Source organism: Etheostoma cragini, chromosome 11 (assembly GCF_013103735.1).
Source record: "Etheostoma cragini isolate CJK2018 chromosome 11, CSU_Ecrag_1.0, whole genome shotgun sequence".
Classification (NCBI taxonomy): domain Eukaryota; kingdom Metazoa; phylum Chordata; class Actinopteri; order Perciformes; family Percidae; genus Etheostoma; species Etheostoma cragini.
Genome location: NC_048417.1, coordinates 14,635,692 through 14,657,537, shown reverse-complemented (window position 1 = coordinate 14,657,537; position 21,846 = coordinate 14,635,692). Strand labels below are relative to the sequence as shown.

Below are 21,846 nucleotides of genomic sequence, written 5' to 3'. Positions count from 1 at the left end.
CTGGTCACAGCGAAATGTTTTCGTGAAATAAGATGTTTTGGCGGAACATTTGCACCCCACAAAAGAAAATGCCACATACAATTTTAAACGAATGGGGGTTGTTTGCGCATATGCACCAAACAGCAGTTTGTATTTGGCTTTCTTGGAGACCCTGAATGGGCTCCATAGTTCTGCTGGGAGACTTCAATGCGCATGCCACATGGGCAATGATTGAGACACGTGGAGGGGTGTGATTGAGAGGAATGGCCTCCCTGAACTAAACCTGAGCAGTTCCATGTTGTTAGACTTTTGTGCTAGTCATGGATGGTTTGAATATATGGATAATCATAAGTTTACCTCTACCAGAGCACCCTAGGAAAAGGATTGATCATTGTTGTGATTGTATCGTCTGATCTGAGGCCACATGTTTTGCACACTTGGGTGAAGCGAGGGGCTTAGCTACCAACCGATCACCATCTGGTGGTGAGTTGGGTCAGGGGGTGGGGAAAGACTGGACAGATCTGGTAAGCCCAAATTAGTAGTGTGGCTAAACTGGGAACGTCTGGAGGAGGCCCCTGTCCGGCAGATCGTCAAGTCACACATCTGGCGGAGCTTTTCTTGCGTGCCTGTGGATGTTGGGGACATTGAACTCGGGTGGTCAATGTTTAAAGCTTCCATTGTTAAAGCTGCAGTGGGGAGCCGGAAAGGACGGTTTGGCTGATAGTCAAAGTTCACATTAGAGAGGAACACTGCATATTCCATCCTGGTTGTGAAACAACGGATCAGCTCTTCACTCTCGCAAGGATCTTGGAAGGGGCCTGGGAGTATGCGTTTCTAGTCCCCATGTGCTTTGTGGATCGAGAGCTGTGTTCAGGTTCTCAGTAGTAAGTCTGACTCTTTCCAGGTGAAGGTTGGCCTCCACCAGGGCTACACTTTGTCACCAATACTGTTTGTGATATTCATGGACAGGATATCGAGGCATAGCCGTGGTAGAGAGGGTTTGTGTTTTGGCGGGCTGGGGATTTCATTGCTGGTTTTTGCAGATGAAGTGGTCCTGATGGCATCATCAATCCGTGACCTTCAGCAATCATTTGATTGGTTTGTGTGAAGCGGCTGAGATGAGCATTAGCACCTCAAAATGTAAGGCCATGATTAAAAGCACAAAACTGATAGTAGTGCCAGAGATACTGTGCCACCCTGGCTTGGTGAACAACTTAGGTTCCCACGGTCAGAATTGGTTAATGTGGCTCAAGAAAGGGAAGTTTGGGGTCACTGCTGCCCCGGGACCCGATTCCAGGTATGCAGTTTATGATAGATGGACTATTATTGCTGTCAACAGTATTATACAAAGTATTATACTTATTAGGAATGTACAGTATGCAGTGTGTAAAAATACAAGAAGAAAAGATGCCTTTAATCATCACAATATGTTTAGTGGTGACTTAAATAGTTCCAATGCATCCAAACTTAACCAAAATTGACATTAGGAATCATGTTACAATATTTTGTGGAGCTCCAACTGAAGTCCCTTATGTTTCCAAACCTCAGAATGGGCCACTGATTGGGTGAAGCTTAAACTAGGCACAGACCCTTTAATTGTGATTCATATTTAGGGAGCCTCCCAGTAGGAATGTGAGGTCTGATATGACTTTATTACAACTATTATGTTGATCTCCACACAAGATACCCTACTGGCAAAAGCTATAGCACAACAAAGGCCTGTATTACATATAGTGTGACCAAATGTTGCCAATGCAAGTGCTTTGGCAGTATAAAATACTGTGATTTGTTGATGAGAGTCTACCAAACTATGAGGGAGAGCAAGCCTCAACCTGTGACTCACGTGTCATGTGGAAGATGCCGTCACAGGCGCTGATATGGGACAGGAAGGCATTTCCCAGGCCTTGTCCAGCATGAGCACCTTTCACCAGGCCAGCAATGTCAACAACATTAAGGAATGCTGGGATTTTGCTGCAACCCAGGAAATAAAAGGAAAATATATCATTAATTTAAGAGTTTAAACATTATCAATGTTTTACCGAAAGAAGTAACCAGTAAAAGGTTTCTGAAACACTTTGCAAGATTAATCTCCGATTTTTGTGATGTTGTATAGGATTTCACCAATGTAGTGGTATTTAATAACAAACTATCTCAAATTATAGCCACAAAACGTGGCATAGTTTAGTTAACACAAAAATAGCCAAATAAGTCTTAACACAGGGTGAACATCTTGAAAGATAAGGCTGGTGTTATTCTAGATTTTTTTAATATTGTAAACAAAAGAAAACAAAAACAATATGTTAATTAATCTCTCAATTCTTTGACTTTCCTACAATGTCTGTGAACCTCAGATTTGAGCAAATTAGTTGCTACTGAAGATGTAAATCTTTAAAAACGGTAAATCTTTTTTAAACTCAGTGGACTTGCTGGGGACTTTTTTCAGTCATGCATAAATACATATTTGCGGTCGCTCGGCTGCTCGGTTGGTGGAGCGGGCGCCCATGTGTAGGGGTTTACTCCTCAATGCAGCGGGCCCCAATCAGCTCTGACCTGCGGTCATATTCCCCCTCTCTCTGCCCTTTCATGTCTTCAGCTGTCCTGTCGAATAAAGGCCTCAAAAGGCCCAAAAAATTATCTTAAATTAACTTGGTTTTCTAGAATTTAGGGCACAGCATCAATTTGTGTGATTGACTCAAAATAAACTACGATGCCCATGTTCACAGCCAAGTTTTTATAGTAGGCTCAATTCTTTGTTGATTTTGTTTCATGAGGAATATTGCCTGTATTTCATATTTTTTTGGTCGCTGGTGTATTTATTTATTTATAGCGGTGGACTCTGTTCTGCATGTATTTAAGTTACAGTACAGAGCATTTACAAGGTAAGTAGGATAGAACTGAGTTCAAGCATGCCTGTGAGATTCCTACTGCTCTTTGAAAAGTAGGAGCGTAGTTCTTGTGACTAAAATTCATGCACTGAAATGATCTGTGCTATTTAACATACAAATACTTGTCATTCAAAAAGGATATTTTGCTAGTACTTTTTCAGTATAGAGAAGATAATTTGTATTCAACCGGCTTTAACAGCCTCTATAAATGCGTATGATAACCAAGTGTTAGATGTTCAGATGCTTTCGCTTTTCCCTTAACAAAAAACCTTGGAGTAGAGCAGCAATCATACATTATACAGAACTGGCGGCTACATGTCAACAACATTGTTCTACGTTTTCTCATACCTATTGCAAGAAGACCGTCAGCAACTACACATCTGAAGTGTGAAAAATACGTGAACGATGAGACCACATACCTGGGAGGTTTGTGGAATTGGCAGAGGAAATCATAGCGTTCATCTGGAATGGGCACTCTGCTTTCATTTGGGTCAATGGTGCAGAAGGGGAAATTTTCAGCTGAAGCCTGACTCTTTGTCAACACGTTAAAAAAGGTAGACTTCCTGAAAAATAAAAAAACAGCAGTGAGGTCAATGCGTCTAAAAGTGCTGCTGTGCAGAACCTAATGGTTTGATAGAATGTAATCCTAAATTATGCAAGAGTGGCTTTTTTAGTTTTACTCCACAATAATGAAAAGGTTATTCTAATGGATTAAATATCTGAGCGCTTCAAAAAATACAGTACTTTACCCAATTACAAGGTCAGATAATCCCATAATAGATCAATTGTAAATGAAATTGAAGGACAAATTACATTTCTCATAGATATCAGCTATTGAACAGGATCAGAAAAACGCCGCCCCACAGAGAGGTTTATTTTCTATGGCACAAGCAGATCAAGTGTACTTCAAAATCTACAGACAATGGCAAACGTCTAAGAGTAATAATGGCCTGGCAGTTAATCCAGGACTTTCAATTTTTATTCCCTCACTGGATGCTTCACATTGGAATGATTGTTTGTCAAGTCCTTTAGGCATGAAATTGCACAAGATTGGTAAAGTGCATGCATTCCTTATATAAAGCTAAATTGTTTCTCTAACATACTTAAAGGCTATCTTGGGTCACCTTGGGTGGGAAAAAAGAAATACAATCCATGGTAACACTCACCCATCATCACATATAAATGATAATAATGTGCTATACACATGTAAAAACAATCTTAACTAATTGCACAGCAAATTACTTGCAAATGATGGTGCAATATGCTGGTCAATGGGTAAAGTGATCTGTATTTGAAAACAGCAGACATTAGTGTGTTTTTTCACTGGTGGGTGGTAGAAATGTTATGGGCGCGGGGAATAGTGGACCCAAATGCAGGAGAGCAGATGGAAGTTTAGTTGCAAGAGCTTCATTCCACAACCAAGATCCAGGAAAAACAGAGGGTGTCCAAAAATAGATGGTAAAGAAACGAGGCAGAGAAATACACAACACGCTGACACGGGGACATCCAACAAACAGACACAAAAGGATCTGACACAAGACAAAGGGAACACAGAGGCTAAATACAGGAGGTAACAAGCAAATGGTACAGGGGATACAGCAGGTGAAACATATCAAGGTGGGGCAGGACAATCAGACAGGAGGGAATACACAGGAAGTAAAACTAGACAGTAATACATGTCAATTCACAATTATTGTTGTTCAATAAAAAATAAAAATCCAGGTAATCAAAGTCTACTCAAAAGTAACAAACAAGCTAGGATATCTAGCTAGCTTAATGCAAATATAATGTAAAAATTGGGGACACTTAATGATGTTTTTTCACTAAACAGTTATAAAGGATGGTCAATAATAAACCGTTGTGGCCTAGGCAAGGAGAGAAAAAGTACAAAGGCCACGTTCAGACAGCCTGATGAGTTTTAAGAATGACTCAAATTAGTTAGGCCAAATACTGTGTGCATACTTTACCATGTGTCCAAATAAGGGGTTAACTGGACTAAGACTAGACTTTTTTCTGTCTCTGAGCACTAATAGAATATATTCTGGTCTAAGTAGCTGCAACATTTCAAGTTCTCATGTTTCCCATATGTGTGAAGAGTGGTGAGCTACACCCAACTAACAGTAGGCTAGTATTTGAACATGGTTCATTGATGAAGAAACTAGGGAGGGTTGGCTAGTCGTTCTTTGACACAAATGTGGTATGGCAGGCTACAACCTCAATGAGCTCTAATTCTCATACACAGGAAAAAATGTGGTTTTGCCTGGGCAAGAAATAAAAACACTGGACTCTAGAGAGTTGGATCTTTGTGCAAAAGGCTAAAAAAACGAGTAAAACAGCTTAGACACACTACATGTCAAGAACAAACAGAACATAGAGTGATTATTCTCTGTTATCAATATGCCGTATCTGGCTATACAATGAAATGAATTTTGTGAAAAATACTCTCAGCCTGTTAATGATTTATAGCAATATCTGTGGACTCAAGTTTAGTGGTTCAGAGCAGTAACCGGATGACGTCTCAACATCCTGGGCCTTTCTGTCCATTTAAAACCTGGAGTTTTCATCTATAACAAATCTTTCTAGGCTACTTTGAAAAACAACAGTTCAGCTAAAAGTGACTGAAAAAATGTTTTAAGGAGCTGCACAATAAAAAAGAGAACCTGTCAGCTGAGCAGAAGATAACACAGTGGCCCTTTCCTGTGGCTCTAAGGGGGCTGAAGGAAAGTAATGTTGGGTCTGCCCTGTGATTACGCTCTGTCACTGATGTTGCTGAAGGTCTTGATAGATGCTGACAAGGTGGATGTGTCTGACCAAGTCTGACATACAGACAGTGTGTCAGCCTCCTAAAACACAAGGCCATGTAGTACAGATTCTTGACAAGTTGTCCACCTAAAAATCTTTCACACACTGAATAACTCTTTGACACAGAGGTTGACATTTCAACTACCTAATATTTTTTCATTCTTCACATCTATTATTTGTGTTTGATTACATTGATTTATTGATTATTATCAACAATAATTTGAAAACACCTCAAATAAACTAACATACTCCAAATTTCCTGTGTCTATGTCTTAACAAATTTTGCCTTTAACTTGCTGTCTCTGGGAGTTTTGTAGTTATAAAATATTTAAAAGAATGACATAAGTTCAATGATAACAATAAAACAAGGATTTTTATTATTCTATCCATGCTTGACTTTCTTCAGTGCTATTCAAACTAATCTAAACATGTTTATTTCTGTAGATTACAATTTGATTAATCCTAAAATCTATACACACACACATGTCCACACACACACACACACACACACACACACACACATATATATATATATATATACACACACAATTATTGTCTTTAAAGTGCCACAGGCACTGATTGTACCTGTGAGAGTGGGAGCTGATTTAAGCACAGCCCAGTTTCACTCCCAACAAAATATGGACGCTTGGTCATTGTCTCTAAGCGTCAGGTGATGCAATAAGCGGCCCTCAGCGTGTACCGACAGAAGGCACCAGGCAGAGCAGCAGCTCCGCGGTGCGTGAAGATGACGTAGTAATAAGAGTGACAGCGGTAGCGAGAAGTATGAAAGCACAGCACTTTCACCCCAGAGACCGGGGTTTGTGTACTGCGTGTCATTGGACTGTTTTATTTTATGACCCCACCCACAATCTTTTCATGAACCGCACTGTCCCGTTCTTATTTTCCTAAACGCATTTAGATAAAGCATGCTTAGACAAAGCGCGTGTCGATAAGACGCTAAAGAAGATTTCTAACTTCAATAACAAGGCCTAACACTAAGTAGCTTTAAATTTATATTGTTCATTTCACTGTTTGTCACTGCAATACATCCTGCTGCGACTGATATTTGCTCTAGTCATAATCGTCTTATAATCATTTTTTTTTTTTTGCATATACTTTTTATTGCACACTTATATTTATATTGTTTTCACCTTTTTCCTTGTCTCCGTATTTTAAGGTATGGGAGTGAGAATGTGTTCAAGCAACTCAAGGCAAATGGCCATGTTGAAAAGTATTATTTCATGCATGTGTAATAGTGTCTGAAGGATGAAAGGAGAAAGTTGATTTTCATACAATTTCCTCAAAAATGTATTCCATGTATTACAGTCAATGTGCTGTTTCTGTTAAGATAAGATAAGATATATTTTATTATCCTGAAGCAAATTTGTCTTGGACAAACATTAATATCTGCTGTTTAAAGAATTCAACACATCGGGGTGCATGCATGATTTGTTACAGCAGAGGCTGTCCTGCAAGGTGCCTCAGTGGTACTGAGCGTCCTGTGTCTGAGTGTTCACTTTGTGATGTGGTTACTCACATGACACGGACGTTAGGTGAGCTGGAAAGACTAAATTACTAGACATTTGAATGTGATGGTGACAGTATTTGACTGCTTATGATTGACCGGACAGATCTCCAGGATTCACCCTGACCTTTGACCGGTGCATGAGTTATAAGTAAGTATTTAAAACCAATAGACAACCGGGTTTGTTTGCTTTGCTTTTCATTCATTCGAAGTTCTTCACCGCATTCATACTAGTGGGGCAGGTTCATTCTTGCTTGCTGTCGTACAGTTTTATACAAAAATAGATGGCTCGTGGCACATTCTATTAATAAGATGTCAATTGAACTATTTTCTTAATTAAAAGAAAACACAGCTGTGATAAAAAAAACTTTCATTAAACCAATACAGGACACACACAAAGTATTTTTTGTAAAATGATTTAACTATGGTACTAAAATTATGATTTTTGACGTACTGCAACTCTTTGAAGATGCGCGTTTAACGTCAAATCACAACACTTATCTGCTATAACGGACATGCTAGAAATCTTTGAAGAAGTATGAGCAGGTAACACACTTTTGTTTACACAGAGAGACAGAGAGAAAGTTAAGATGCAGGGAGGGAAAGACGAAGCTCTTGGGGGATTTGATCCTTAGCTTGTAGGGAACACGTAGTTCCAGACACTTTACAGCCTTGGGAAGACTCCTCTGGTTGTTAAGGAACACTGAAAGATTTTCCTTGGACAGTCATCTAACTCTTTGGCTATGATGTACATCTAAATAATTTACATCATGCTACATGTCTTATTGCTTGTTTTAGTCTAAAATGTGACATGTACAGGTGTGAAACTCCTTTTGGAGAAACCGTAATAACTCAAAGCTGGAAGTGGACTTTATTTATAAATCCAATTGCTACTTTTTAGTCACACATTCAATTGCACTCGTCTTACATCCTGCTTTACATGCACTTATATTTATGGTATCATGGGAGTCAGAGTTTAGCAGCAGACAGAGCACATGCTGGTGCATGCAGTATGAATGGTGAGAAGGTGACACTATTTGTAAATATAAACCCTTTACTTACCCAACATTGGGCAGGCCAACAACTCCTATTTTCAACGACGTGCCAAATCTTCCAATCAGTGGTGGTGGCTTTGTTGCATCATCTCCCTTTCCCTGATAAAGAAAATGTGGAGATGTCTGCATTCAGAACGAGCCAAATACCATTACATAATCTTACGTGCCCATTTTTTTGTTGAATGGAGCTATTCTGCATAACCTGCACCTTCTTTGGAGCCATTTTCCACTGTTAAGTTTTTGCTGACTTCCAACAGCTCACCAAGTCAGAGAAAACACCACATTCATTGACAGAAAATGTGCCCAAGCTAAGTCCTCAAATCAAACCAGTCGACCGCACTTCATCTGGCTTGCTCCCCGGAGTTAAAAATAGAACATGCAGCCTATGGAAATGAAAGTTGACACTGTACTCTGGCAAGCTGACCTGTACTTCCAAATTTAGCTGTTGATAGTATCGATGCAGGTTGATGAGCTGCTGTGAGATCAATCTAACACAGAACTGTTGTGTGAAATGTGTGTATAGAAAGTATAGTTAATCTTTAACAGAGGCTTGACTGTGTTGTCAACAGCTGCCTGCTTTCTATTAACATTTTAATCATGTGTCTTGACTGTCGTCCAACTAAAGACATCCATGAGTTCCGACTCTGTACTGACAGGGCCGAGCAATTTTGCCATTTCCTCTTGTGTTATAGCTCATCAACTTCCTACAGCAATACATCATTTTGTCAAGCATGTTTTTTAGCAGTGCACTTTAATGTATAAGAATTTCCTTGCTGTTGTTTCTATTTACCTGCTACCAAAATAAAAATTGAAAACCTGGCAGCCTCAAAGTGCAAGAACAAACTCATGGTAAATGGCAGCTGAGACACAGACGTTGTCATTTAACACGACGGAAAAATAGTGTTTTTATCTTTATCTCTGCATTTTACAAGACAACACAATAAATGTCAAACCCCCAAAACATCTTTAACAAAATGAATGTGTTAAATTAAAGCATCCTGACAAATCTCCATACTTGTGTCCATTTTTTCAACTCAATGAGCATCCTCTGATGATACTAAGTAATCGTATTGCATCTACAACATTGCACAGCTTCATCGCCATGGAAATAAAGTAAACATTCCTTGCACTCATAGATTCCTCAACCCCCCCCCCCCCACCACCACCAAACCCCAAGAGAGAAACAGGTGTAGCCACATGAGCACACAAAATTACAACAATTAGTTAAATCTCCTGAAATACACTTCCCTCAGTAGAAATACAAATTAAAGCACACAGGGGCACAACCAAAAACCGCCACCCAGTCCAGCAGCCTGTCTAATTTAACTTGCAGAAAATGAGGCTCTAATAATCTGGATTTGAGGCAAGTGAGGCTGGCTTTGTAGAAAGAATTCAAATGAATAGGTCTGAATTAATCATTTATCTTTTGTTGATGGATGCACCCCCACTTAGACTCATCACAATAGATGCAGAGCGTTTTGTTCGACCAAATAAATCATTCCCATTGTTTAAGGTACATTGATCAATCTAATGGCTTGTAATAGGCTCCTAATTGCCACTGAGAAGTGCTCACGAATGGAGTCCGGAATTACAGATTCAACTCAAAATCCTCACTTGAACGACAAGGCGAGATCATGTTCTCCCCTTTTGTCTCAAGTAAATATCGCCTGAAAAATCACTTATTTATTATTCTAGGTTACTGTGACAGACACATTTCCTTTCATACACATTTGAGTTACAGTTTTTATTCGTGCATAAAAATTGATTCCTATTTAGATTTCTTTGTAAGGATCATTATTCCAATCTGAACAGTCACAGTGCTATTTTTTTCCAGATTACTACATGACTAAATAATAATACTACATAATAATCATGTCCACAATAATATTATCATTTGAACAAATGAACAGAAGACTGTAATACATATCTATTATCAATGGCAACTAAATTCAGTAAAATCATGTTTTTTTAAATAACTTAATTCCTAATGAAAGGGTTTTGGTTATTTTTTATGTTATGAAAAAGTATAATGAAAATAAAATGCCCTTGCATTCTGCATTTATTTTCTTTTTCTTTTTTCAAGGAACAATCAACTTTGTTTAAATGTAGAATAGACATTTAATCCTGTTAACAGCACTCTGACAATTTGTCATGATTGCAGAAATGATTCCATTTTCTTGGCAGCGCTCAGTATTTGATGAGACTTATTTTATTCACTCTTCCAAAGGTGGAGGTTTTAAAGCACAAATTGTATTTGAACAAATTGCGCTTGTGTTGACCGGTAGCATTCATACTCTATAATGGAGCATTGTGTGCCCTTAGAATACCGTAATGCACATCTTTCGGTCAAGCATTTCTCTGGAAAATTGCTTTAACTTTTAAGTTGATGATGGTTCACGTCAGAGCAGGACAGTTTTAGATGATGCCATTATCCCCGGGCGCCTTAACAACACGCGGCTTATTGAATTGTGATATTAAAAGAAAAAATAAGTCGCGAGTTTAGTAAAATTGTTGAAACACGGCATCCTCTTGATTGTCCTCAATTTACTAAATGAGTGATTAGAGTGGCATTACATTTTATTTCTCGGTTGGAAGACACCGTGCCTCAGCAGCTTAATGGAGATGACTGGCGGCCTTACAGCAGGCATCCCCTGGAAGCTGAAACTTTTTGTCCGCTTATAAAGATACTTGCCTTTTAAAAACACAAAGTACAAGCGCTGATAAAGCAAGCTGTCATTTTTAATTAACCCCTCACCTGCACTCCCCCAACAAGTTAGTGGGGAGGGAGGTGGCGCGTATGGCCGCGTGTGAACACGACCACACGCACCAACACAGACGCGCGTATATTCTCACACATACCCTCGCGCGTATGTCTGAAAGTAAACAGACTTGATCCATTACGAGTCATTATCTATTTTTTCCTTCATTTGTGGACTCGTCGTTTTTATTCAGCCAGCTCCTAAAGGATCTAACCGCGGTAGCAGAGTGAGGGAGGTCCGTCCTCTCAGGCCTGTTTCTGGACTTCTTTACTAAACGTCATCCATCTGTGATTTTCCAATTTTAACACTAGCACTTTAAGAAAATACAGGATAAAGCATATAACAACAGTTAACGCATAGAAGCATGCACTGGCTCGACACTGATCTGATAAAGTCATCAGCAACAGCAGCGTCCATCACATTGTTCAGAATAGTATGTGCTTAAATAGCAACTATTTCTCAATGACGTGTTGCGCATGATCTGAATATTGAAAACTCCGAAGGGAAACCTGGAACTATACAGAATCCACAAACGCTTCGAAATGAGTGAAAAGCTTACCTCTCGGAGAACTGACGTGTGAACTCAATTCTGAAATGAAAGGAGACATTGAGCCTTCGTGTGAGAATACATAAAAATAACTATGTATGAAAAAATACCAAATCGTGTCTTGTATGACAGTATGAGCAGAGGCTGCACTACAGATGATTGACGGCGGGGTTTTTGGTGTTTCTGTCTGCGGTCGGGTTTCTCATTGGCTGACTTCATCCCAGCCATGAATGCGGCCATTAGATTGGCTGCGCCTTCTCGCCAGCTGTACTTCAAAGAACACGCTCTCTACAACTAGGTAGTGTTGGGAGCCGCGAGCCAAGAGAGAAACCGTGTGACCTGAGTCAAACACGGTGAGTCTGAATCAAATTGGAGCCGTACGGCACTGACATCGCGAACACTGTCAACACAGCACAGACCCTGGATATGGCAACGTCTATACTTGGGGTGAGTGCGACTTTCATTTATGCGCAAAAGTTGTGCGTAAAGTTATGGTAGCCTGATCTCCTCTTCACCTAGAAGTGTTTCTTGCTTTCATAAAAATACTTGCTTTCCAGTTTGCCGCCATGATTTCCTACTGTGTCAATTACGATTATTTGCACTCCTTATTAAAAAAATAAACGGTTGAATGGCGATAAAGGCATCCAGATGAGTAAATGTAGTATAATAGGCTACTCACTGAATTTTCTCATCAGATATCTGACACAGCTTATATTCTGAGAAAGTTTGTAAAAATGTTACCGGTACGTTGTTTTGTTTGTTCCACGCATGTTAAAAATGTGTTTCCCCTCTCTCCAGACACATTGATCTCATCTCAAATTATAGGAATTAAAGTTGGTTTTCTATAATGTATTTGTTAAAGTCCTGTGTTGTTTTTGATCAGTGTTCTGCATCCCAAATATCGGGGTCTAAACTAAAACCTTTTAGCAATTGTTTGTTGTTGCCCGTTTTAAGACCAACTTTTGTCCGTGTGTTTCAGGAAGAGCCACGGTTTGGAACTACACCTCTAGCTATGCTGGCTGCAACTTGCAACAAAATCGGCAACACCAGTCCTCTTACAACTTTACCTGACTCGAGCGCTTTCTCAAAAGGTGGATTTCATCCGTGGAAAAGATCCTCCTCCAGCTGTAACTTGGGATCCAGTCTGCCCGGTTTCACAGTAGCAACAAGCCGCTCGTCGACAGGACTAACACCGACCAGTGGCACAGGCAACAGTGCATTTTGCTTAGCCTCCACCTCCCCGACCTCGTCTGCATTTTCCACAGAGTACAGCGGTCTGTTTTCCAACTCTGCGAGCGTCACATCTCAAGAGTCTGGACAGTCAGCTTTTATCTCCAAAGTCCACACATCTGCAGAGACTCTTTACCCACGGGTGGGGATGGCGCACCCGTACGAGTCGTGGTACAAGTCCGGTTTCCACTCGACCATCTCTGGCGATGTTGCCAACGGTGCGTCCTCGTGGTGGGATGTCCACACTAATCCTGGCTCGTGGCTCGATGTCCAGAATCCTGCAAGCACCCTCCAGACCTCACTGCACTCCGGGACGCCTCAAGCCATCCACTCCCAGCTGAGTGGTTACAACCCGGACTTCTCCTCGCTGACGCACTCGGCGTTTAGCTCAACTGGAATCAGCCCCACCGCGTCTCATCTACTGTCCACCAGTCAGCACCTGTTGACACAGGACGGGTTCAAAACGGTCATCCCCACTTACACAGACGCTTCTGCCGCCAACGCCATGATTTCTGGGGGCAGTTCAGGAATAAGTAGCTCCTCCAGGTCGTCCCGGCGGTACTCCGGCAGAGCAACATGTGACTGTCCGAACTGCCAGGAGGCTGAGCGACTGGGACCCGCCGGGGCCAGCCTGCGCAGAAAGGGACTCCACAGCTGCCACATTCCGGGCTGCGGTAAAGTGTATGGAAAGACATCTCACCTCAAAGCGCATTTGAGATGGCACACCGGCGAGCGGCCTTTTGTCTGCAACTGGCTTTTCTGTGGCAAAAGGTTCACTCGGTCCGATGAGCTCCAAAGACACCTTCGCACCCACACCGGCGAGAAAAGGTTTGCTTGCCCTGTGTGTAACAAGCGCTTTATGCGGAGTGACCATTTGAGCAAGCACATCAAAACGCACACGGCCGGTGGAGGAGGCAAAAAGGGGAGCGACAGTGACACCGACACCAGTAACCTGGAGACCCCGAGGTCCGAGTCCCCAGAACTTATTTTGGAGGGGGTTAATCCCAGAATCAATATTAAGGATCCGTCCCCTCACGACGAGCCCTAGTGAGGCTTCACCCCAAAATCAAACCAGATTCTAAACTGCACAGCATTGAAAACGGGTCTTATTTGACAGACAATAAAAAGGAGAACATTTTCCAAGAAGCGATTGCAAAGTCTAAAAAAATATTCTCCACAGGCGTAACGAGTATTTCATTCGTAAATCCATCTAAAGAAAACACAGGGATTTGACTGCAGGCCTTTGGGGATTTTTAGGGGCAACTTGAAAATGAAATGGATGTTTGCTAAGGGTGCGCGAAACCTGTTGAATTTTGGTTGGACAATGTGAGTTCCATCTTGTATATTGACGACTAAACTATGTGTTATTTTCATGTAAATGTTTGGCTATGATTGTTTTATTCGTGTTGGTATCCTGGAAATCAGGGAGTTTACTTTCGATGCACTTTGTGGATATGTATGTAAACAGCTTTTTCCACTTTGGTTAACCATTTTATTTCTTTGCTAAAAAAAAATAATCTATATATAAATGTTTACCTGTATAAAGTCACACGTATAAGACTTTCATTTTATCGTAATTAAAACATCTTTAAAAAACGGCTGTGCTTGTGTGCTGTAGAGTTTATATTTTTAGTTTTAATATTTGGGTGGTTTAAATTTGAAAAATAGTTTCATTTAATTTTGGAAATATATATTTAAAGCGTAAGTGCTGCTCGTGGGCTATTTTTTTTTCTTAAAATCACCTATAATACCCTGACGGTTTACTCTATGGAATAAATCAATGTTTAATGCCCCGGAAAAAAACATTTCATGCCCAAATGAAAATCTTGTTAAATGGTATTAATTATGACTTGGAGCACATCGCAGCCCCATGTGTCTTGTATTTGCGATTAGGGATTCGTGTCTTATCAAATATCTAATTAATCTCCGAGACATCTTTTGTTCAGTTGCACTTTATCGGGGGGTTTCCAAGGGGGTTTGATGACAAAGGTCCCTGAATATTTATTCTAATTGTCCAAATTAACTGCTTTCATTTGCATACCAATCGATGGACCAAGAATAAGGATATGGCCTCTTTCTCTTTGCCGAAAGCCACATAGATGTTGTGGGAACAGTTTTTTAAACTTTAGAAAAAGAAGGGGCAAAGAGTCACATGCAAATGTTTGAATTTGAAATGCTCTTTGCTCAGCGCAGTCAAATGGTGCCTGCATGTTATTTGAATATCAGTGGCCCCGTATTGAAAGGGTTCAAGGATGCTCTCTGACTTCTTTGTGCTTACCCAGTGCAGCGTCCGACTCTCAAAGAAAAAGCCGGGGAATAATTACAGCGTGAGTCCAAGACTGGGAATACGTCAGGGGAAAGCATCTCACCCAGACACCCTCTTTTTTTGAAGAGGATGTTAAATTGGCCAGAAGGCAATAGAGGGAAATTATTTTCATTTCCCTTTGTGCAACAGCGGTTTCAAGGAAACGGCCACAGATAGTGAAAACTACCAAATTGAAATGAAATGTAAGCTTTTACACGCAGCATTTAAGAATTCAAGTAAATCTGTTTTTTAGATAAAATAGAATTTATATTAAGATTAAAATTGTTTTGCGAGTCTAAATAATGGAAACTGTCAAATAAAATGTGTAATGTTGGGCCTAATATTTAATGGAGATAACACATTATATAATCTTTTTTTTTTTAAATTCTACACCGATCTTTCCATATTAAAATGTAGAATGCTGGTATGCTTCAATAAAAAATACAGTGCAGCTTTTGTTTCTGGGCTGTTTCCACGGGACATTTGGACAGAAATTATGTTTTGCTTGACGACCCCCCCCCCCAAAAAAAAAAAAGAAAAGAAAAAAAACACACACAAAATTAACAGCACGCCGTATTTCACAGCTTTAGACACACATTGATTGTGTCATGCCATTTAGGCTAACCAGCCAGAAATATTTAGAAGCACTAAAGGCAACAACAACAAAAACGGAGAGAAAGAAAGAACTAAAGTAATAGTGTTAAGCTGCTATCAGGTGCCCAGAACAATTTAGTATTTAGTGAGAGTACACTAACGACAATCAATCAACAGACGTTGACATTCTTTTCACCCATCGCACGCAAAACACACGTCAATTGAGATTATTACAATTTTAATCATACAATTTTCATTTTAGGAATCAGCCGTCTAAGCATGACATGTTACAATGTCAATATTTTCAAAAAAAGACAAAATACCGAAAGCGAGATAAGAAAAAATAAAAACTGCAACATTAGAAAGTCTTTCTAGCACTGCCCTTAAAATGAGTCCAATATTTTCCCATCAACGGATCATAGCTGCAAATTGCTTTCAATGGTAATCAATTAATTTAGACTTTCATACATTACAAGACAACACAACGGTGCAATGAAACTACAGCTAGATATTTACTGTCGACTGCTTCCCTCTACTGGAGAAAAAGGAGACCTACTGCCCAATGTCTGCATTTTTCAATGGAGGGACACTGTGTGATTACCAAGAACTCTATTTAACAGCAATCGCAAAAAAAAAACATTTAACACATTTTGTCCAATATTGTAAGAGGGAACCGAAAAACAAACAATCAGTGCTTTCTTTTAGCTCTGTCTTGGCTTCTCTCTCTTCTCTCTCTACTCCTACTTCTTACCCTGCCCTCCCTTTCCTTCCTCTTTTCCCTGCTCCTGCTCCTCCCATCTGCTGTTCTGCCTCTCCTTCCATCTGTGCTACTTCTGTTCCTCTCACTATCACTACTGTGACGCCCGTTTTTACCTCTGTCCTCCCTGCCTTTCTCGCGGCTCCTACTTCTGTCCAAGCCGGACTTGAAGCTGCTAGGTCTCTGCCTGTCCCTGCTGTTGTGTCTCTTTCTCTCTTGACCTCCCTCCAGCTTGATCTTGTTCTCTGGGCTGTGATTTTGACTCCTGCTCCTTCCCCTGTCTGTCCTCATTTGTCTATAATCTCCGGACTCCTCTTCAGGCCGCCTCTGTCCAGTGTGAGGGCTCCGTGACCTGCTTCTATGAGACGAGGCCTTTTTCTGACTCTTGACTCGCCGCTCGCTCTTAGAGCTGTTATCCCGACAGGAATCTTTATTCTTCTTCTTCTTTCTCTTTTGGCTCTTGAACTTGCCATGGCTGTCTGAATCTGAGCCACTATCACTATCACTACTACTACTACTACTGCTGCTGCTGCTGCTGGAGGAGGAGTCACTAGCGCTGTCACTACTTTCGTGATTTTTCTTGTGTTTTCTTTTGCTCTTCTTCTTTTGTTTTTTGCTCTTCTTCTTCTTGGCCTTCTGCTTTTCCAGGCGATCAAGTTTTCTGTAAAACAGGTACATAAACGTTTAGTTAAAATTCTCCAACAAGGCAGTGGATATACATATATATTTTTTTAATATTAAGATAATAGTCTATAAAGTAATGGAACGTTAAACAATCTGATAAAAAAAAAACTACAAGTATACACCTGATATATTGTATTTATTATCAGGCTACAAATACATGACTTTTTATAATTAAAAAACATTCATAAGAAACCATCAGAGTACCTAGTAATTCACCAGCTCATGTATCAGGATTCCCCCTTAGTTTTCTCTATCAATATGAGGCTTAAAAACATATTCACGAGTTGCAAAAACAATAATTTTACGTTACTATTTGTAAATTGGGCTACATTTTTACCTGAGGAGCTTCTGTTTTTGCTTGGTTGTTAATGACTTCAGAAATTCCACCTCGGGATCTTCCTCTTCATCACTGGCAACATATTCCTAAAAAAGCACACAGCACATCAAAATTGGTATTGAAATCAAAACAACATACCAATAAATACAACTCTCAAAGGTAAATTTGAGAAAATCTATGTATTAATACATCAGCTGAACACCTTTAATCAATGATACAATTTATTTGATAAAATCTGTTCACTTAATTTAAGTAGCTATAATAACTGCCCCCTCTGCTGAATTTATGCTAGTGACAAATCAAAGATAGTCTCATAAGGGTAGAGTATATGTGTGTGTATAATCATATAGCGTCTGACTCCTATGTGTGCAAAGATGGTAGTGGGAGACAGACAATTACCTGTGATGGATCACAAACAGTAGAATTCCTGCCAAGGACACATTTTTTCAGGGCAAACCCACTGTTTCGCATCTCCGCCATTAACTCCGAGGGGTGCATTGACGGACCTGTTAGCACAAATCACAGCCACAGAGTCCCATTGATGTCAACCTTATGCCAACCACTATCTCCACAGTGGGAACTTCAGGGACGGCTTTGTTAACAGAATGGGACATCAAATCAACTCACTCCACTTCCGGCTGAGCAAATTATACAATATCATTCTCTGCCAAAGCAGCAGTTAGGGGAATCAGAATACACAATAATTACATTTTTTTCTTCCTCCCGCCACAGAAGGCGAACCATTACGGCACTCCACCATCAACACCATGTACCGACTAGACTCCCTCAGGGTAAACATTACTACTTTACTACTCAACTCGCTGATTGCAGAAGTCAAAATCAGCTTAAGACTTGGAGCCCCAGCTAGTTAAATCTCTACATACCAATTCAACTTGTAGTGATTACTTATGCTATGTAATGCATTTATATAACTTATTTTATATGTACAGCATAACGTTAACATGTGCTCCTATGCTGATGCTTAATTCAATGAAGGAATAACTCCTGTTTAATTCAATTCAATAAAATCTGTATATGAAATGGTCGTGGTTTGTTTACACACACACATATTAATTAACATTTAATTACATCAATCAACAAAGGAACTGCAGGAGAAGGTGTTTAAAATGTCGGTTTTAGACAGTGATAATGTGTACTCTACCTGCTGCCTCCTCTGATGCCACAGAGCTGGCATTGATACCCGACAGCCCATAGAGAGGACACTCTCTGTCTGTGTTCACATGGCCCCATTTGTGACATTTGATGCATCGCACATTGCGCACCTGGGGAGTTAACAACAGACATGACTGCAAATTGTGGAGATGTATACATAAATATTTAAACAACACAATACTGTATGAACTGTTTTTTGTTTGTTTTTTATTATGGCAACACCTACTTAGAAGAAAAAAGCCATTAAATTGATGTTATGGATTTTAAATTCATGGCAAACTCTGATTGACTTTTTAAAGCTTTATAATGGCCAGTAATGCATACACAGTATATTTAACAATACAGTGATTCCCAATCGTTCTAGCTTCTGACCCCTAAGTTTCTTTAGTGTGACTTTATTTTCAAACGGTTACATTTGTAAAATTTTCAGGCAACCGAGGAGATAAAAGTACTCAGTATTTCACAAGAAAAAACAGACGTGCGTCTCATTTCGTTATTTAATCTGTTAATTAACTTGTGACCCCTTTAGATTTAACCCCCAGGTGCGAAATCACTGGTGTAGTCTTTATGCTTCAAGCAAATAAAAATCATCACACCTGGATTCCAAACGGCTGATCTCTAATATTCATGTCATCCTTTGCGTATCTACATGAGAAAATTAAGGATTAAAAAGATTGCAAATTCCGGTAGAATGCAGACACTATGGCAAGAAAGTTTTATTTCATTTAAAAATCAACTATTTACTTCTCTCGAGGAGCCAGCTTCTGCCACTCAAACTTGTACTCTTCTTCCCCATCCTGAAAAACAAACACATTTTTAATATAAATATTAGTATGTAAACTGTTGTAGTTATAAATGAGTGGAAAGAATAAGTCACCATGCAGAAGATATATACTTTGAAATTGTATAGGTTCATAAAGTGCTCTACTTTACCTCTTTAGTTTCCTCTTCAGGACAGAAGACAATTATGTTGATAAAACAAACAAGTAAAATGTAAAACATAATTTTCTTAAAAATCAGATGTTTGGAAAGCAAATATTTAGTTGGGTTTAGAGCTGCTCAGCTCAAGTGATCATTTACCTTTGGATGCTCCAGGTGGAGCCTCGTACATGAAATTGAGGCCATTTTTAACACGGTCATCCCCTATCAACACCCTAGAAGTAAGAAAATAAACATGTTTATAAATGGGGATTATCAACACTTACAACATGTGAAGTTGAAGGAAATATTTAGAAAATGTCTCCAAAATTACCATTGAGTTAATTAAAATATTTCAATTTAAACAGTGTGTATTCATCAATAAACTAAAAATAAATATATTTTAAGTAAATCTGACATTAAAAGAACAGTTTTTAGGAGGCACAAGTCATCCCCTGTATATTGATCTAACCTGTTGTTGTAGCAATCCTGCTCTTTCATGTACGCCTGCATAAGATCTTCTTGCTTCTTCTTCTCGAAGGTCAGTTTCTGTTCTGCTATCCATACCTGTAAGTGAAAAGTAGGATCACTGCAAACATTCTCCCTACTTCATCATACATTTCCAAACACATTTTTTGGGTCAGCTTACTTACCTGACACACAAATAATTATTCAAGTAACTTGACCAGCAAAACATTTTAAACGGAATCTTATTTTTTTACACTATTTTTTTTTGCTGGATTCAGCTTTTCAAATGTTCACAATTGCTGCTCTGGTTTATTTTATATAGTAGTGAATGGAATATAGTTGGTTCTGGACTGTTAGTTGAACAATAAGCCGATCCACAGACACTAAATTGGTCTCATGGAAATTGTGATGGGCGTTTTTAAATACATTTTCATAATTGTATAGGAAAACGATTAATCAGGAGGCACAGTACACAATAAAGAAAATCATTATTCTAGTTATGGGCCTATAGCTGATTAATTAGCAAAGCATACAAATATAGAATTCTTTGCTTATTTAATGTATTATATGTAAAGTAACGTTACATGTGATAGGTTGTAGTGTATGAACAACCAGGGCCAGAGGGGGGCTCAGAGCAAATTCTCATTAGAAGGACTTAGCTAGCTACACTAGCTACAAGTTATCTAACTAGACACAATACTAGTAACGTTACTGTACATATTGAATATTTGTATAGTCCAAAAATATTACGACAGTCATTTTAATAGCTAATAGTATCTTCATTTATCCCAGCCAAACTTAATTATGGGATATGATGTCTTACTCATGTGAAGTTGTATGCAGTACTTTAACATAATATGGTCAGCTTTTGTTTTAGGTGACTATTTTAATTAAACAACTTCCTCAGAATATCACTATGGCCAAGGTGTTTAATATTCTGTGATCATGGTCTTTAGAAGGATAGCAGCTGCTATCCTTCTAAAGACCATGATAGCAAAGTAAACTAAAGACAGCTGAAGTTACCATTGTAACCTCAGGTTAGCTAGTTTAAGTTACCAACTAACGTTAGCCTAGCTAGCTAGATAACAGTGCGAACTATATACGATAGCCATCTTCAACGGTTTGTCTAAGATTCATATAAAAAATACTCGTGTGTCAACATTTTCTATCAAGTAGCTAGCTAATTATCAAAGTAGATGATGTTAGCTCCTGCTAAGTAGCAATGTGGGCTATAAAGAGCCAAACACGCTGAGCATAGCTCGCTATCACTTGCTAGCTAGCAGATTATCTGATGTCTTCTAACATCTAGCTAACTGTAGCTAGCACTCACCTTTTTGATATTTGATTTCGACGCAGGGTGAAAATCCTTCTTGCACATAAAATTGGCAAACGACTTGCCCATGGCTGACAACCTATATCGTCAAGTGAGTGGAAAGCGTAGCGTTTACTTTGAGCTAGCGTTAGCGTAACTTCCTCCGCATGTAAACAAATCCCGACGATGCCTGCATGAAGACAGCTCTGTTTTGGTGTATTGTCAGCAGTTGAAGTTCTGAAGATATGCGTTATGCCAAGTCTATAATGCCACATCAATATGTGTAGATTATGTTACATTATTTGGACAGTATAACTAAATGCAACATTATTTTATTGGTTTTTGTAATTGAAATATGCCTTGGTGTAGGGGAAAAACGTGAAAAATGCAGCGGCAATCACCTAAATACAGGATTAGGGTTAGGTATAGTTATTTTAAATGAAAACCAATTGATATCGTAATAATATATGTTGAAGTATATAGATTAAACCATACAATAGGTTAAATGTGTGAACC

The 21,846-nt window shown here is 39.3% G+C and overlaps 3 protein-coding genes across 4 annotated transcripts in view; 1 reads left to right on the top strand and 2 right to left on the bottom strand.

Moving 5' to 3' along the window:
* Positions 1-12,871, bottom strand: part of LOC117952635 (obg-like ATPase 1) — a 44,344-nt gene extending 31,473 nt beyond the window's left edge. The window contains exons 1-5 of one of the 2 annotated variants that reach the window (XM_034885086.1): positions 12,620-12,871; positions 11,565-11,594; positions 8,254-8,345; positions 3,284-3,427; positions 1,823-1,950 (exon numbers count right to left, since the gene is read on the bottom strand). In XM_034885086.1, the coding sequence (XP_034740977.1) occupies positions 1,823-1,829 (7 nt within the window). In that variant the 5' untranslated portion in view covers positions 1,830-1,950; positions 3,284-3,427; positions 8,254-8,345; positions 11,565-11,594; positions 12,620-12,871. Of the gene's footprint in view, positions 1-1,822; positions 1,951-3,283; positions 3,428-8,253; positions 8,346-8,454; positions 8,609-11,564; positions 11,595-12,619 lie in introns of those variants that run through there. The other variant, XM_034885085.1, reaches the window with a different exon arrangement.
* sp9 (sp9 transcription factor) lies at positions 11,752-13,889 on the top strand. Its single transcript, XM_034885069.1, has 2 exons — positions 11,752-11,999; positions 12,532-13,889. Exons 1-2 carry the CDS (start codon positions 11,979-11,981, stop codon positions 13,828-13,830), a joined length of 1,320 nt encoding a protein of 439 aa, XP_034740960.1. The 5' UTR covers positions 11,752-11,978; the 3' UTR covers positions 13,831-13,889.
* Positions 13,890-15,900: 2,011 nt separating this feature from the next.
* cir1 (corepressor interacting with RBPJ, CIR1) lies at positions 15,901-21,576 on the bottom strand. Its single transcript, XM_034885066.1, has 10 exons — positions 21,349-21,576; positions 20,023-20,117; positions 19,713-19,786; positions 19,566-19,579; positions 19,377-19,429; positions 19,229-19,277; positions 18,622-18,742; positions 17,859-17,965; positions 17,460-17,545; positions 15,901-17,099 (listed from the first exon to the last, which is right to left on the bottom strand). The coding sequence occupies exons 1-10, from the start codon at positions 21,418-21,420 to the stop codon at positions 16,370-16,372; spliced, it is 1,401 nt and encodes a 466-aa protein (XP_034740957.1). The 5' UTR covers positions 21,421-21,576; the 3' UTR covers positions 15,901-16,369.
* Between the last annotated feature and the right edge of the window lie 270 nt (positions 21,577-21,846).